This window comes from Apium graveolens, chromosome 10 (assembly GCF_009905375.1).
Source record: "Apium graveolens cultivar Ventura chromosome 10, ASM990537v1, whole genome shotgun sequence".
NCBI classification, from domain to species: Eukaryota; Viridiplantae; Streptophyta; class Magnoliopsida; order Apiales; family Apiaceae; genus Apium; species Apium graveolens.
In genome coordinates, this window is record NC_133656.1 from 148,592,044 (window position 1) to 148,607,076 (window position 15,033).

Below are 15,033 nucleotides of genomic sequence, written 5' to 3' on the forward strand. Positions count from 1 at the left end.
CGAATTCGATTTGGGCGAGTTCGAGATCCCTACGAACTTAAATTAGAGCTCTACCTTTCTTAATATAAGTCAATATACCATTGGCAACACAATGATAAGTACAAATTTGAAAATGGGAACGCGACTTTTTGACACTAAAGCATGTAATTAATCTAATTTATTTTTTAATTTTTTATTTTTTATTAACTTTAATTTTAAATAAATATATGTTTTTAAATATTAATATAATTTAAAATTCACGAATTAAGATAATTATATTTTTGACTGTTTAATTTGGTGGTTTTAAGTAAAAAAAATTATGACTGTTATAAGTAAAATTATCCAAATACTTATAATTTTTAAATATTTATCTATTTATCATTTATAAATTATTTATATATTTTAAATTACAAATTACTTATTTTAATATCATTAACAATATCTTTTAAGTTGATAGGCCACCACTAACAATGTGCATGTCTGTCTTAAAGACATCTATGTGTACGAGTTTATAAGTTATTTATAGTTTATAAATTTGTAAATGTTTATTTTGGATTATTTGTTAATCCAATTTATAATTTATAAGTTGATAAATTAAATATTATTAATATCGTACTTTTTTTCAACTTATTTTAATTTTTCACTTTTTAATTAATTTTAGTTTTTAAATATATGTTTTTAAATGTTAAGTTAATTTAAAAGCAATGAATTAAGATAATTATATTGAAAAAGTTATTTACTTTAATTCATTTAAGTTAAAAAAAATTTGATTTATAAGTAAAATTAACCAAATACTTGCATAACTTATAAGTATTCATTTACTCTAACTTTTAAGCGACTTATTAATTTTAAGTTATAAGTTAATTATTTTAAGATTTTTCAAATAGACACTAACTATTTTTTTTTCAACTTGATTCAATGATAAGCCGGGTCCTGTTTTTCATGCACTGTTTCGATAATTTGTAATCTGCTTAATGGACAGGATCGGATCGGTACTCAAATGATGAAAAATTGAAAGTTAGCCGCAATGTACATTTCTCTTTTATTTTTTTATCGTAGATAATCGGCAGCCACTACCTTTCGAGTACGCACCGGGTAAATCCTACGGGTTCACACAATAGCATACAAACCAAGTGAATCAAGTTAAACCGTATTTAAGCGACAAACTCTGATTCAGGAGGCATAATCATAAATTCTCCTCCTGTGGGATTCGAACCTGACTAAGAGAATAGTTATCCCGTCTTTAACCAGTAAACACTTGCGGCTCATTTCTCCTTTATTTTGCTTAATGCTTGTTTGGTATGATATTAAAATTTATTTACTATGAAATTTAAATTTACTATAGAAATTGTAATTACTAGGAAATTAAAAAAAAATTGTTCGGTATAAGTTAACATGGGAACCTTTCGTAAGCAACTTAAGGTAAGCATATTTCCGCATTGTGTAGGTATTTCAATTTCCCTATAACTTCCATTTGTACCTATTAAGTGTTAAACAAAAAACTTCTATAAAACCTACTTTTTACGTATTTCTACTTCTTGGATATTAGAAACTAATGACCTTATTGTAATGTTTTCTTTTTGCCAAGTGACCTTATCATAATCTAATCATAGCCTTCTTATGTTAAATTTTGAAACATTTAAATAATTTATAAATTATTATATTCTTATATGTTATTAAAGCAAAATAGCTAATATGACTCTGACTCAGTTGATTAAAAAAAGGAAAACTATCCTCTTGTCACATGTTCGAATCCCACAGTAGGAGAATTTATGAGTATGTCTCCTGACCCAGAGACTGTCGCTTAAATGCGGTTTATCTTGGTTCACGTGATTTACAGGCTATTACGTGAACCCGTAAGATTTATCCAGTGCGCACCCAAAAGGTAGCGGCTACGGGTTATTTACGATAAAAAAAATAGTTAATATGAAGGGGCATGGGATGATTAGGTTGTGAAACTCCACTAACAAAACTTAGTAACATGGATAAAAATTACCGAAAACAAAGTCTTACTAGAATATTTTAAATTTTGAACTCCCATCTTTTATTGTCCGATGCCATTTCTGTTAGCTTGTTAACTTCTTCTGGATCAAGGAAATTACTGCCCCAACATGTATAATGTAGGCTATTAATTTTTGCCATCTATGCAAAATTATAATTAACAAATAAATATGTTTTATAATTTAGTCGACATTCTTTTAATATTTGGTTATCCAGGAAAAATAATAGTAATAATACAAGTAAAAGAAATAACACAAAATTAAATTTCATGTAAATAAAAATATGACTAGAAATTCTTATAAAAGTTGAAAAACATTTCTACAAAATTTAAATAACACTTTATTAAATACAGGTGGAAACAATGATTTCAATATAAAATAACATTAAGTACAAGCAAAAATGATGTATTATATAATACATAACACCATTTATGTTTATATTAAATATATACATATAAATAATTTAAATTGATATCAATAAATTTTATTGAAAAAAAATTAAAAATCTATCCATACAACAAAAAGTTTATAAAAACCTCCAAATAAAATTCAAAATAGAAAATTAAATAGAAAACAAATTATGTAACAAACAAGTAAGAAAGAATTTATAAAAACAAATTCGAAACTTGATTTATATAAGGTTTTTGATTGACTGAAGTGTGATTTTCTGTTAGCTACTATTATTGATAAAATCATAAGACCCGCATTATACCCCCTCCGTCCCTCCCAAATATTTATATTTGGGTTATGTACGGAGTTTAAAAAAATGATAAATTAAGGGAGTAAAATTGAAAAAGTGAGTAAAGTAATATGGCCGATTAATATTATATATAAAGTGAATATAATAGAGAGAAGTAGTGAGTATAATTATTTGAAAAAATTATAAAAATTTCAATATTTTTGAAAAATTTTAAAATTTTAAAATGTAAATAATCCAATAAAAAGTGTATAAAAATGGGAGGGACGGGAGTATTATTTACGTTCCTGAATCAGTTATCAAAGACAAGTATTTAGGCCTACTTGTTGTTTTTGGGAAAAATAAACCAGACATGTTTACTTGTATCCTTGAGGGAAATTTGGAAAATATGCAAGTGATGATTTAGGCTTTAAAATCTTAAAAATATTTTATTTACTTGCGTTAGGGTAAGTAAGAAGCGATATAATTATTAATTTTTTAAAATAATTATTAATTATCAAACTCTTTTAATATATGTGTTCCGTTATTACTTATCGAACTCTTTTAATTTTTATATTCCGATGTTAAAGGTCCTGTAAACATAACATCTTGTGTTAACGATTTTATTCTTTCCAGAAAATTGAATGTGTCTCGGTCAAAGAGCATGTTCTCTGATGGAATAGTGTATCATATTTCGACTATTCCAATCAATTATCTAAAGGCTTCAGGTTGTTTAGTGCGTGTGGCAGTACACTTCAAACCACATTTACTTTATCAAATCTTTATTAGGTTGTTTTGAATATTAATCACAATTATTTATTTATAGCAACAATTTCATCTTTGTTAAACATACTTTGCCCTGATTTTTTAGTTTTCTTCCCCCGAAATAATGACTATAATTCATTCCTTCATTTTTTACAAGCATCAGTCAAAGGTATATGTACGTATACAGTCCAAATAAAAGCAAACCATGCAATAATTTTTATACATTAGTAGAAATTTACATGTTGTTCATAGTCGTGCTGTTCTTTTCCAATCTTTGCTGACTAGAAGAAGAGAGAAATTTTGTTTCCTAAATTTTAACTTCCACTTGCACCATGCATGTTAGGTTTCCACAATAATGTACATATTCTCCATTTTTAATCAGAAGAGAGTTAAAAACGAACTGTAGATAAGTTAACAATGTACCCCCATTTTTGTAGTGATTTTTTTATTCAAGTTGTCCAACATAGAATTTGCATGCGACAGAATCATTACATGCCGGATTGTGTACAGGACTGCTCGATATCTTACTCATTTTCTTGTGGTTTAATTTTGACTTATATACACCCAAATAGTGATTGATTCTCTATTTAAAGAGGCATATATAGATCATCCAGTTATTCACATGCACAATACAACATAAGCCAGAAGTTATACCAGTTATGGCCCTTTGTGTTGTGAATCTTGGCTTCAATTTCTCTTCAGTTCGTTCTATGCTTAAACCAACTTCTTTTACATGTTTAAACCCATCCTCCACTGCCAGGAAAGTTTTCCAGATCACAAGGATCCCATGCAGTAGTACTACTCATGATACTGCATTAGCCAGCCCCGGTAATGCTAGTGATGAAATGTCGAATGTTAGAAGATCCGGAAATTACCCTCCTTCCATGTGGGATTATAATTTTTTCCAATCTCTTTCCAGTGATTTCAAGGTATCGTATTTATGATTATATATGCATGATGACCTTCTTGTTGATATTTAAATCATTCTAAATTCTGTGTATATGCAGGGAGAAATCTGCAGTAAACATGCTAGCGAACTGAAGGAAAATGTGAGGATGCTGCTCAACAAGGAGGAGATGGACAGTGTCCATAAACTCGAGTTAGTTGATACTATTCAAAGGCTCGGAGTTTCTTATCACTTTCAGAATGAAATTATGAGAATTCTGGAGGCTATATACAACAGTAATGAGAAGTTAAACAGTCACGATCTTAATGCCGCCTCTCTGAAATTTAGACTCTTAAGGCAACATAGCTTTGATGTTCCTCAAGGTAATTGTTTTTTCTCTTCAATTGGTACTTTAAGTTAAGTTGTTCATAAGAGTACATCTTCATGGAAATAATTGCAACTACTGATATTTCTTTGATTCATATTCTGTAGAAATTTTTAAAGAGTTCATGGATGAATCCGGGAAATTTAAGGCCAGCCTCAGCAAAGATATGAAGGGTATGGTATCCTTGTACGAGGCATCATACCTTTCGATAAAGAAGGAAAAAATCATGGACGAGGCACAGGATTTCGCGACAAAGCATATGAAAGACTACATAAATGATATTAACAGTACTAAGGATGAAAACCTTATTAAACTTGTGAGTCATGCACTAGAGTTTCCACAGCATTGGAGGGAGCCAAGGCAAGAAGCTAGGTGGTTCATTGACTTCTATGAGACGTCGGCACCAGCAGAAGATTATGTTTCTAGCTTGCTCTACTTTGCAAAATTAGACTACAACATGGTGCAGTCAATTTATCAGGATGAACTTAAAAACTTGTCGAAGTACATACCAGCTAGCTAGCCAATAATCAATATGACACTTTTTTTCAACAAATTCATTCTTTATTTACTTAACTATATGTTTCGCTATGATTTGTTTATATAGATGGTGGAAGGACACGGAATGGGGTGAAAAACTAGGCTTCGCCAGAGAAAGATTGATGGAGTGTTACTACTGGAGTGTGGGTTATAACTCTCACCCTGAGTTTAGTTATGAAAGGAAGGTACTCACTGCCATTACAGCCTTCATAACTACTATCGACGATATTTATGACGTTTATGCTACTTTGGAGGAACTTGAAGTGTTGACAGAATTAACAAAAAGGTAAGCTGTGATTATAAACAACCTCAGCAGTCAGCATTCCTGTAAATTGTAGTCTAGTCGATACCCATCTTCTCTCGCAGTATCATTTTTACTTGTCAATTTATCGCGCAGTACATGACTAACATATATCTTGTGGCGTTAATCAGATGGGATGCCGCGGATTTGGACCAACTGCCAGATTATGTAAAGGTTTGTTTTACGGTGTTCTATAATGATATCAATGAAGTGGCTAAGGTTGCAGAAAAGAAACATGGTGTCACCATTCTCCCTTACTTCCAGAAAGTGGCAAGTTCACTTACCCTAGCTGTATTTTGTGTAAATTCTATTCAACTTCAGTACAGAACACTCTGTTTGATATGCATATATAATTTAAAATTTCTTAATTTGCCAAGCGATATCAATTCAATATTTATAAATACAGTGGACAGATCTTTTTGAAGCATATTTGCTGGAGGCAAAATGGTATCACAGTGGTTATAAACCAAGTCTCAAAGAATACCTCGACAATGCATGGATCACAATAACAGGCCCTATAATATTAACCCATTCTTATTTCTTGACTGCGACATCCTTCACTGATGAAGCGTTACAGAGCATAAGAAATTATCCAAAAATAGTTCGTCTCGCGGCTACCATTCTGAGAATTGCAGATGACATGGGAACCTCGTATGTACGTACACTGTTTGTCGATCATATAATCAATCATATGTACCTAGTATGTCGATATATTTTAACTACTATTTTCAATGATGATGATATTGCAGCATGAATTAGAGAGAGGGGACAATCCGAAATTGGTCCAATGTTACATGAAAGATAATGGTGTTTCAGAAGAAGCTGCTAGAGAATACGTTAAGCAGTTGTTAATTGAGAACTGGAAGGAGTTAAATGAAGAGAGGCTAGTTGCAGAGTCTACATTCTCGAAACCTTTCATCAACATGTGTATGAACCTGGGTAGGATAGCCTTAAGCATATATATGTATGGAGATGGACATGGTGCCCCAACCCTAAAGGATAAAAAGCGTTCAACATATCTGTTTGTTAACCCCATAACTATGTAGTTTAGTTTATAATCTTCTTCACTGTCATGCAATGAAGTCTAGTTAGAAACTCAGAGATATTCACTACATTCTAAGTCTGAGAAGAGCAGATGTTTGTGCTTAAGAGTGGGATAGGGTCTCTTGTGAACAAACTCCCTAAACCTGTATCCTTGTATTTCATACCTAAATCAGTGAAGAATGTCTCAACTTATCTGTCCTCAACTCAAATAGTTTGTTCTTTTGTAGCTACTCACGAGCTCGCTAAACTTGACCCTTCCTTTTATTTCTGATTGCTGTAGACTTGCTCCTTGTCAGTTTATTTTAGAGTAATTGGCAGTTTGTAACCCACTTTTATTTTCATTTTTGCGATTTGGGTCTACATTATTTTCTCTGTCAACATGCACCCCATAAAAATTAATTTCGCTTCTATTTGCACCCCAATGATAACTTTCCATCCAAGATAACCGTTAACTTTAACGGAAGCGGGGGTATTTCAGTAAATTACTAATTAAAATAGACGAAAATAAGAGTAATTGACACTTTGTAACCCATTTCTTTCGAAGTTTTTTCAATTCGGGTCTATATTATGTTTCCTTGCAAGTTGCACCTTTAACTTTGAATTTCGCTTTGTTTTACATCCCTGGACCGTTTTAATTTTTATATTAGGGGTAAAATCGGAATTTTTTGGTCTACAAGAACAAATCGCCGGATCCTTTGATTTCTCAATCCAAACCTACAAATAAATACATGAATCCATTACAAATAACAAGTAAAAACTACCTGTAATATCAAATTTTATGAAAAATGCCCGGAAATCAAACCACCAATTCGAAATATGAATCCTATTATCGAGTTTAATTTTTATTTTAGCGGATATGAATCGGCATATTAAATATTCGATCTTGGATTCGATCTGATAAAAAAAATCTAATTATAAATGAGGCGAATATTTAATAGGCCGGTCCATATTCGCTAAATAAAAAATTAAACTCGATTCTAGGATTCTTATTTCGAATTGGGGGTTTGATTTTCGGGCATTTTTCTTGAAATTTGATATTACAAATATCTTTTGCTTGTTATTTGCAAATGGGGCTGAGCATTCGGTCGGTTTGGTCCAAAACCACACCGTACCGAATAGACCGAAAAATTGAATTATCATTTCTTTTCTTGGATCGAACCAAACTGAAATTTTATTATGGACCGGACCGGACCAACCAAACCCAAATAATTCGATTCGGCCCGGTTTTGGATCAAACGGACCGAGTTTTTTTAAAAAAAGAAAATTTTATTAAAAATTTCAAACCAAAAAATATGAAATCTAAAATATAATTAAAGTAAGGTGATATGTAGAGTTCTAAGAGTGTACGAGTATAATTACAAATTAAAAACTATGATTATAATTTTTAGATATATGTAAATATATAATATAAAATTATAGTATTTATGATTTGGACTATTCGGTCTATTCGGTCCGGACCGAAATATTTTTTAAAAGAATCGGTCCAAACCGAATTTTATTTCGGTCTATTTGGTCCGGACCGAATAGAACGAATTTCTGAAAAATCAGGACCGAACTGAATTAGTACGGTTCGGTTCGGTTTTTCGGTTCGATTTGCTCAGCCCTATTTACAATCGATTCATGTATTTATTTGTTGGTTTGGACTGGGAAATCTAAGGATCCGGCGATTTGTTCTTGGAAATCAGAAAGTTTTGATTTTAACCCTGATATAAAAGTTAAAAATGGTCCGGGGTGCAAAACAAAGCGAAATTCAAAGTTAAAGGTGCAACTTGCAAGGAAACATAATATAGACCCGAATTGAAAAAATGCCCAAAGAAATGGGTTACAAAGTGCAAAATACTCTTATTTTCTTCTGGTTTAATTAGTAATTTACTAAAATGCCCCCGATTCCGTTAAAGTTAACGGTCAACATGGATGGAAAGTCGTCAATGGGGTGCAAATAGAAGCGAAATTAATTTTATGGGGTGTAAGTTGACAGGAAAAATAATGTAGACCCAAATCGCAAAAATGAAAATAAAAGTAGGTTACAAACTGCCAATTACTCTTTATTTTAACAAGCTAACAACAAATCCCTAATATCCGAATTCGAAACGTGATCTTGTTTAACATGATGACATCCACAAAATTGTGTTGCATGCCTTGCCTATGCTGTGAAACAATTTCATCCTTTCTTAAAGGAAAAAAACATTTACTTTTAAGACTTAATTGCACGGACATGACCTGAGTTATAATTTTTTTTACACAAAAATGCCCAACATATAATAATAGGCACCGCATGATTCAGGTATAATTCATGTATCACCAACATATCTTGCAATTTTTTGAATTAATAGGTATAATTCATTTAATCTCGCAATAACAATCAAAGCTTAGGCACTATTGGAGGTGAAGATTTGCTTTGAAACATGATGTATCACCTCTTGAAAACATGTGAAATCAATGAGATAAAGTTAATGAGACTGGTTCGTGTTACAATGCAGATGCCATACATGTGCTCTCATATGAGTAAAATATTTAAATTGATGTCAACTTGGAACATGGAACACAAATCTGTAAGGTTGTGACATAAAGGAATTCGTGGAAGTGAATTGGATAGTGTGAACATTGTGAACGGCTTGTTATCCAGTGTTTACGTGATGCCAAAGTGGAGACTGGAAATCTCGACGATATTAAACCGGCTGTTCAAATATTCCAAAGGCAACTAATCTTATTAAGGGGGTGTTCAAAAGACATGAAATTTATGCAAGTATCAAAACATTGGAAGCAGCCGTTTCTGGAGCAGCATTGGAAGTAGCAGTGGCTTTTAGCATCAATGATCTGTTAGGCAGTTGGGATCTCTTATTCATTCAGGACACATTTTTAAGAATTGGTGTTTTGCTGATGGAAATTCTTCGTACCAATCATACTTTAAAATATTGCAATGGTAAGTTAGGAAAGAGTTTGTCTTCACAACTATTTATGATAACCAGCCTGAGGTATTGATTGTTGTTCACGATTCAGTCTGCTTTCTTCACATTTCCAGTTGGGTTTGCTTATGTATGGCCTAATATAAATACATGGATAAATTAACAGTTACAATTTTTTTTTTCAATTTTATCCTGAACATTTAACGTGCGTTAATGATAACTAAGGAAAATTATAGTCATACCTGACTATTATTATATTTTGAATATTTTTGTGCAAAAAAATTACAACTGAGGTCATCTTCGTGCAATAAAGTCTACTTTTAATCCACTTTGAGAAGCATTAGCATGCTAACTGTTTCGTCTCTTTATGCAACAATTTTTGTTAAAATACTTATCATATGAATTGACTTAATCTCTTTGCTAAAAAGTTTAAACATATAGGTCGGAATTGGTGAAAATGTTAAGGACTTTCTACTTTAGCTCTACTAATTAATACTCTGTTTCCGAAAGTAATTATCTTTCCTACCTTCTTCAAATTTTCTTTAGAAGCAGCATAACAATGCTTGTAATTATCCAACACAAGATCTGGACTCGTACACAAAGGCACTATATTTTGTCCGGCGATTGATTTGGGTTAGGATGAGATCATGCAGAACTGCCGAATCAAACATTAATTTAGAGTTTTAAAACACTTATCTGGACATTTGCATTTATAAATCTTGACAGAGCTGAATAACGCATCTGACTATTACTAACATCTTAAACATGGTGCAAAACATAAGAAAAGGACATCAACATTCCTCTAATAATTAACAAAAATAGAGTTATAATGCAATCAAGAACAAGTTTTAAGGACCGCCACCACACATCAATTACCAGTATTTGCAGAACAAACTACAGAGTATATCAGGTAACAGAGGACTACCGGCCTACTGCATTCTTAAATTCAGCTAGTCACCATTGACGATTACTAGAGATATTACAAACTATCAATTTAACTAACCCATACCTATTGGGCATTTAGCAAAAAAGCTCACTACAAGCTGAAGAATGTAAATTTCTGCACAATAATATTCATCCACGTATGATTACCCATTAGGCAGCCTTTGACAGCTTTTCAGTTTCTGCAAAGCCTGATTGTGACCTCCTAGCTGAGACAGATTCTTTAGTGTGGGGAAGAGGAAGGGCCTTTTGGGGAACATCTTTTGATAATGCACCCCGAGCTTTTTGCTTTAATTGTTCAAGAAGACGACGTGCTTCTTCAAGTTCGTCTTCTGCACTCTGACCATGGCCTTCCCAAGCCTCAACCACTTTCTCCTGGAAGTTAATTGCCATTGCATAGCTGCAGATTCGGAAGATGATGTCAAACAACAAACTTGAAAACTTACAAACCATGAAAAACATGGGCTTGGCTTCAGGTAATTCATAAAGGATATGGCTGTTTAAGAAAAATGCCTCTCAGCATTACGAAGGCATATTATAATTATAATGATCCACAAAAGTAACACTTGAAGAACCTAAATCCTTACTAGCTAAAAAGAATGATAGGTTCTCTTTTTTCAATTCATGAGATACATCTATCGAAATTGCAGATTTAAAAGGGGCACGTCTTTCTTATATCATATTTATGTGTGCAATTTTACTTAAAAGTAAACACATGTAATTACTTAATGAAATGACCCTATAAACATATAACACTATATTAGGAAAAATTTAAAAAAAAATGAATAAAACATCCATACGCAATTTTGGACACAAATGACACGATATCCCATTTGCTATTAACTTAATAACTTAAATCTTGGTCATATATTACCGCAACATCAAAAAATGCAACCAAGAGTGATATATTTGATCACAAAGAAACTTTAAGGTCCCAACTCAAAAATCAAAACATCAGTTTAGGCTTTTGGTTCTAAAAGATTCCAAAGAAAGTACAAAATTATATACTAAATATTGTTCAAGTTTTCATGTTAAAAAAGGAACACATCAAGTGATCGACTATTCAATCACACATTCACACTTCATCAAGCTTAACAGCAATCTAAGATTGATTTTTGCCGTGATAGTGACTATGAAGTATATTAAAATCTTAGCAAATCTTGTAAGAACACTAGTTAGTTACTACCAATATCTGGTGGTTGGAGAAAGGATGACTCATAAAAAATATTTTTGAACATAAAGTACTTTTAAGTTACAGGTCACTACTAAATATAGTCTTAGAACAAATGAAGGCCCAAAACGGGTGAATAGTCTGTTGCTTATTGTAAAAAGTAAGGTTAGAGAAAGAGTTCACTCATCTGAAAAATTCAAAAAACACTTGGCTAAAGACAAGACTCTTAGCACTTTGCTTTTTTAATTGCAGTACTAGTATAGCCGTGTGGGAGGGGGGGGGGGTTGTTGTTCCTGGGGTATGCCCCTTGCAAATTTGTAATTTTTTCCTTTGTTTTAATACAATTTCACTATCAAATAAAGGAGAGGAACAACTGCTTGGAAGGCTAATTGTAAAATCTTTTGAACTGTAAAAATACAAGATTAAATCATCTTATTCGTGTCAATATAGGTGTTTGGAACTATACTTCTGCCATTCTGAAAGAGGTACTTTTTGGAAAAGGTAGTTTTTTGGTACAAAATGTTAACTTTTTGGAAATAGTGATTTGAAGTGAAAAAGGTGAAATTTTAAAGATAGATTTGTTTTAAAATAGAGTAATGGTTGGAGATGACCTAAGCTCTGCCATGGCAGTATATTTGGCAAAAGTAAAGAGCTACATTCCCAATGGGATTTTCCAGGTGTGCTTTAGTGACGAGTCTTAGGATATGCAATCCAATTTCAAAGTAACGAAAGTAAATATGCAATCCAATTTCAAAGTAACGCAAGTAATCAAGGGATAAAGACAGGGAAGACTGTATATTCGTATGTGGACTACAGACTGCTGCTGATAGGTACTGTATGATGATTATAAAAGAAAGTATATAAAACAAAGCTCAAACGGCCTAGTTACATCTGAAGTACAAATAATTGTTTTTTTAAAAGAACAGGATCCCTCTAAAATGGTTTATATACTCCAGCAAAACAGAACCTAAAATTGAAAAATAAAAAATCATCCTTGTGGGCAACGTCAATTTATTGTTATTTTCTAGGCAATATTAAAAAATTGACCGAAACGTAAGATTATCATACCTACATGTTGTCAACTGTAGTATATAGTCTAATTACGTATTTTAAGTAATAATATATATTGATATATCTGTAATACTAGTCTACATTAGGTATTTGATTCTATCGAGATCAACTTAAATATACTTGTTTACCTTCCCATGGCATCATAAGCTTTTGAAAGGTTCTGGCATGACTCAATTGAATCGGTATGATGAGGACCAAGAGACATATCCATAATATCCTTCGCATATGCAAAAACCTGTGCAGCTCTCTGAGGTCTATCCAGTTCCAAATATGCAGCACCCAAGTTATTGTAAACATACCCCACCCCATAATGCTTAGAACCAAAGCTCTCTTTTAATCTTTCTGTAGCCTCTTCCAAGTAAGGAATAGCCTGCTTTACCTTTCCTGTCAGCAAAAGTAACCAACCAATTCTCGCTGAAACGCTTCCAACTGAATGCTGTTCATGTGGAAGCTTCTCGAGCATGGCTTGTGATCTCTTCAACAAAGAGATTGCAGTTTCAAACTCATTCATGGTCTCATATAGCATTGATATTTCCATAAACGCCTCAGAAACAACTTCTGGGGTGATGGTTTCTTTCTTATCTAGAATTCCGCATGCAATCTGAAGACACCGCTTTGAGTCAGCAAAATTTTCCTGATTACAAAAGCCTTTGGCCATAGAAACAAAGACCATAGCTCTCTCCTCGCTGTCTTTTTCAGTCTGTTGAACAGCACCTCTTAAAGTATTAATAGCCTCGTCAAACTTTCCTAATGAAATCTTCATGTTGGCTGCATCAATCTCACCACGAAGCAACTCAGATTTAAGACCCCAATTCTTCAACACCTTCTGCGACAACTGATTCTGCTCCAACGCCTTCTCATGCTCTCCCAATCCAGTATATATCACTCCAAGCAACCTCCTATCATGTTGCAACCTCCACCGAATTCAACCCATACTTCGCCTTATGTATCTCAATAGCCTTCAAACAATGCCCCATCGCCTCATTAAATTTAAAACCGCAACATACGCCTCAGCCAAATCCCTATTAGCATTTCCAAGTTCTTTACTATCCTCTTCTAAAGTCAATTCTTTAATCTCCAAACAAGTCCTAAGATGAACAAGAGCTTCTTCTCTCCTCCCTAATGCAGTCTTCGTATTCGCTAACTCAAGTTGAACCGCGTGTAAAACCGGACTAATATCATTAACACTAATCGTACCATCTTCCTGTAACTTACTCAATGCCCTATTAGCCCTATTTAAATACCCCAAACCATCATTAAACCTCTTCAAATTATAACAAGCAGAACCCAACAATTGCAAAGTCATTGCAAGCGGAAACGACAAATTATCATTATTATCTAAAATTTTCAAAGCCCTTAAACCATAAGACAATGTTTTTTCGGGTTCCTCACCTTCTGATCAAATTTAAGCCCCCATTTTCAGACAAGCCAACCCGAGTCTTTTTCTTCGAAACTTGCTTCCATTTCTTTAAAAGCTTTCACCATTTCATCAGCAGTCTCTGCAACCTCAAAAGCCTCTTCAAGGTGTGATTTTTCTTAATTTTCGTTGTCTTGATGATATTTGGGGGATTTGAAGCTTTTGCATCTGCATAAGTAGTGAAATATGAGATGGGCTAGCACAAAAATTGGATCTTGATGAGAGAAAATCATGGGGTTTTGTCAGTTCTTGAAATAGGGTTTAAGGGGGAAGTTGTGATTTATGGGGTTTTGAGTTGAGAGATTTCTGGAGAGAAGAGAGAAAGAGGGTTTGGTTAAGTTTATGAGTTTTGATGAAGCTCTTCTCATGGTGGGTTGTTTGAGTGTGTGCTCTGTGTGTGTTCTGTGTGTCACACTTTTGTAAAACGCTTGAAAACCCCCTCTTTTCTTTGTGCTAGATGTAGATGAGAAAGAAGAAATGTCAGGTATAATTTTTAATTTTAACTTTAGTTACAAAAATTACTGCTGATACATGATATTATGATAGTTCTTTTATAATAAATAACTAACTTTACAACCCGTGCATTTCATTAATTTTTTTATATTATTTAAAATTATATAATTTTTTTAATCATTACCTTAATATTATATTTATAAATAATAATATAAGTATTGTTGTTGACATGATTTGAACTTGAATCTTGGGTAGGGTATAGATAATAATATAAATTTTTATTGTCGGTGGGGTTCGAACCTGAGATTTTAGTATTGTATAAATAATAATATAAATACTTATAGATATTTGTTATTGGCGGGATTCGAACCTGAGAGTTTGAGTAGTGTATATGTTTTAGTATTTGAATCTAACGGTTATGATCACTTGATTAAAAGATCCGACGGTAATAAATTGGGATAACCAAACCAACAAAAAAAGACATACCGACCAATAAAGAC

The 15,033-nt window shown here is 32.7% G+C and overlaps 1 protein-coding gene and 1 pseudogene across 1 annotated transcript; one reads left to right on the plus strand and one right to left on the minus strand.

Moving 5' to 3' along the window:
• Positions 1-4,050: 4,050 nt before the first annotated feature.
• On the plus strand, positions 4,051-6,771 carry LOC141693967 (terpene synthase 10-like). Its single transcript, XM_074499164.1, has 7 exons — positions 4,051-4,349; positions 4,428-4,689; positions 4,799-5,192; positions 5,296-5,514; positions 5,661-5,799; positions 5,936-6,184; positions 6,279-6,771. The coding sequence occupies exons 1-7, from the start codon at positions 4,080-4,082 to the stop codon at positions 6,573-6,575; spliced, it is 1,830 nt and encodes a 609-aa protein (XP_074355265.1). The 5' UTR covers positions 4,051-4,079; the 3' UTR covers positions 6,576-6,771.
• Positions 6,772-10,265: 3,494 nt separating this feature from the next.
• LOC141693182 (protein KINESIN LIGHT CHAIN-RELATED 2-like) lies at positions 10,266-14,071 on the minus strand (annotated as a pseudogene).
• Positions 14,072-15,033: the final 962 nt, after the last annotated feature.

What these genes read in the sequence shown, in the direction of transcription:
- LOC141693967 (XM_074499164.1), top strand. Translation starts at nt 4,080, where the DNA reads ATGGCCCTTTGTGTTGTGAATCTTGGCTTCAATTTCTCTTCAGTTCGT. An exon ending in TAGCTTTGATGTTCCTCAAG is followed by an intron (nt 4,690 to 4,798) that starts GTAATTGTTTTT and finishes CATATTCTGTAG; the next exon opens with AAATTTTTAAAGAGTTCATG. An exon ending in TTGACAGAATTAACAAAAAG is followed by an intron (nt 5,515 to 5,660) that starts GTAAGCTGTGAT and finishes GGCGTTAATCAG; the next exon opens with ATGGGATGCCGCGGATTTGG.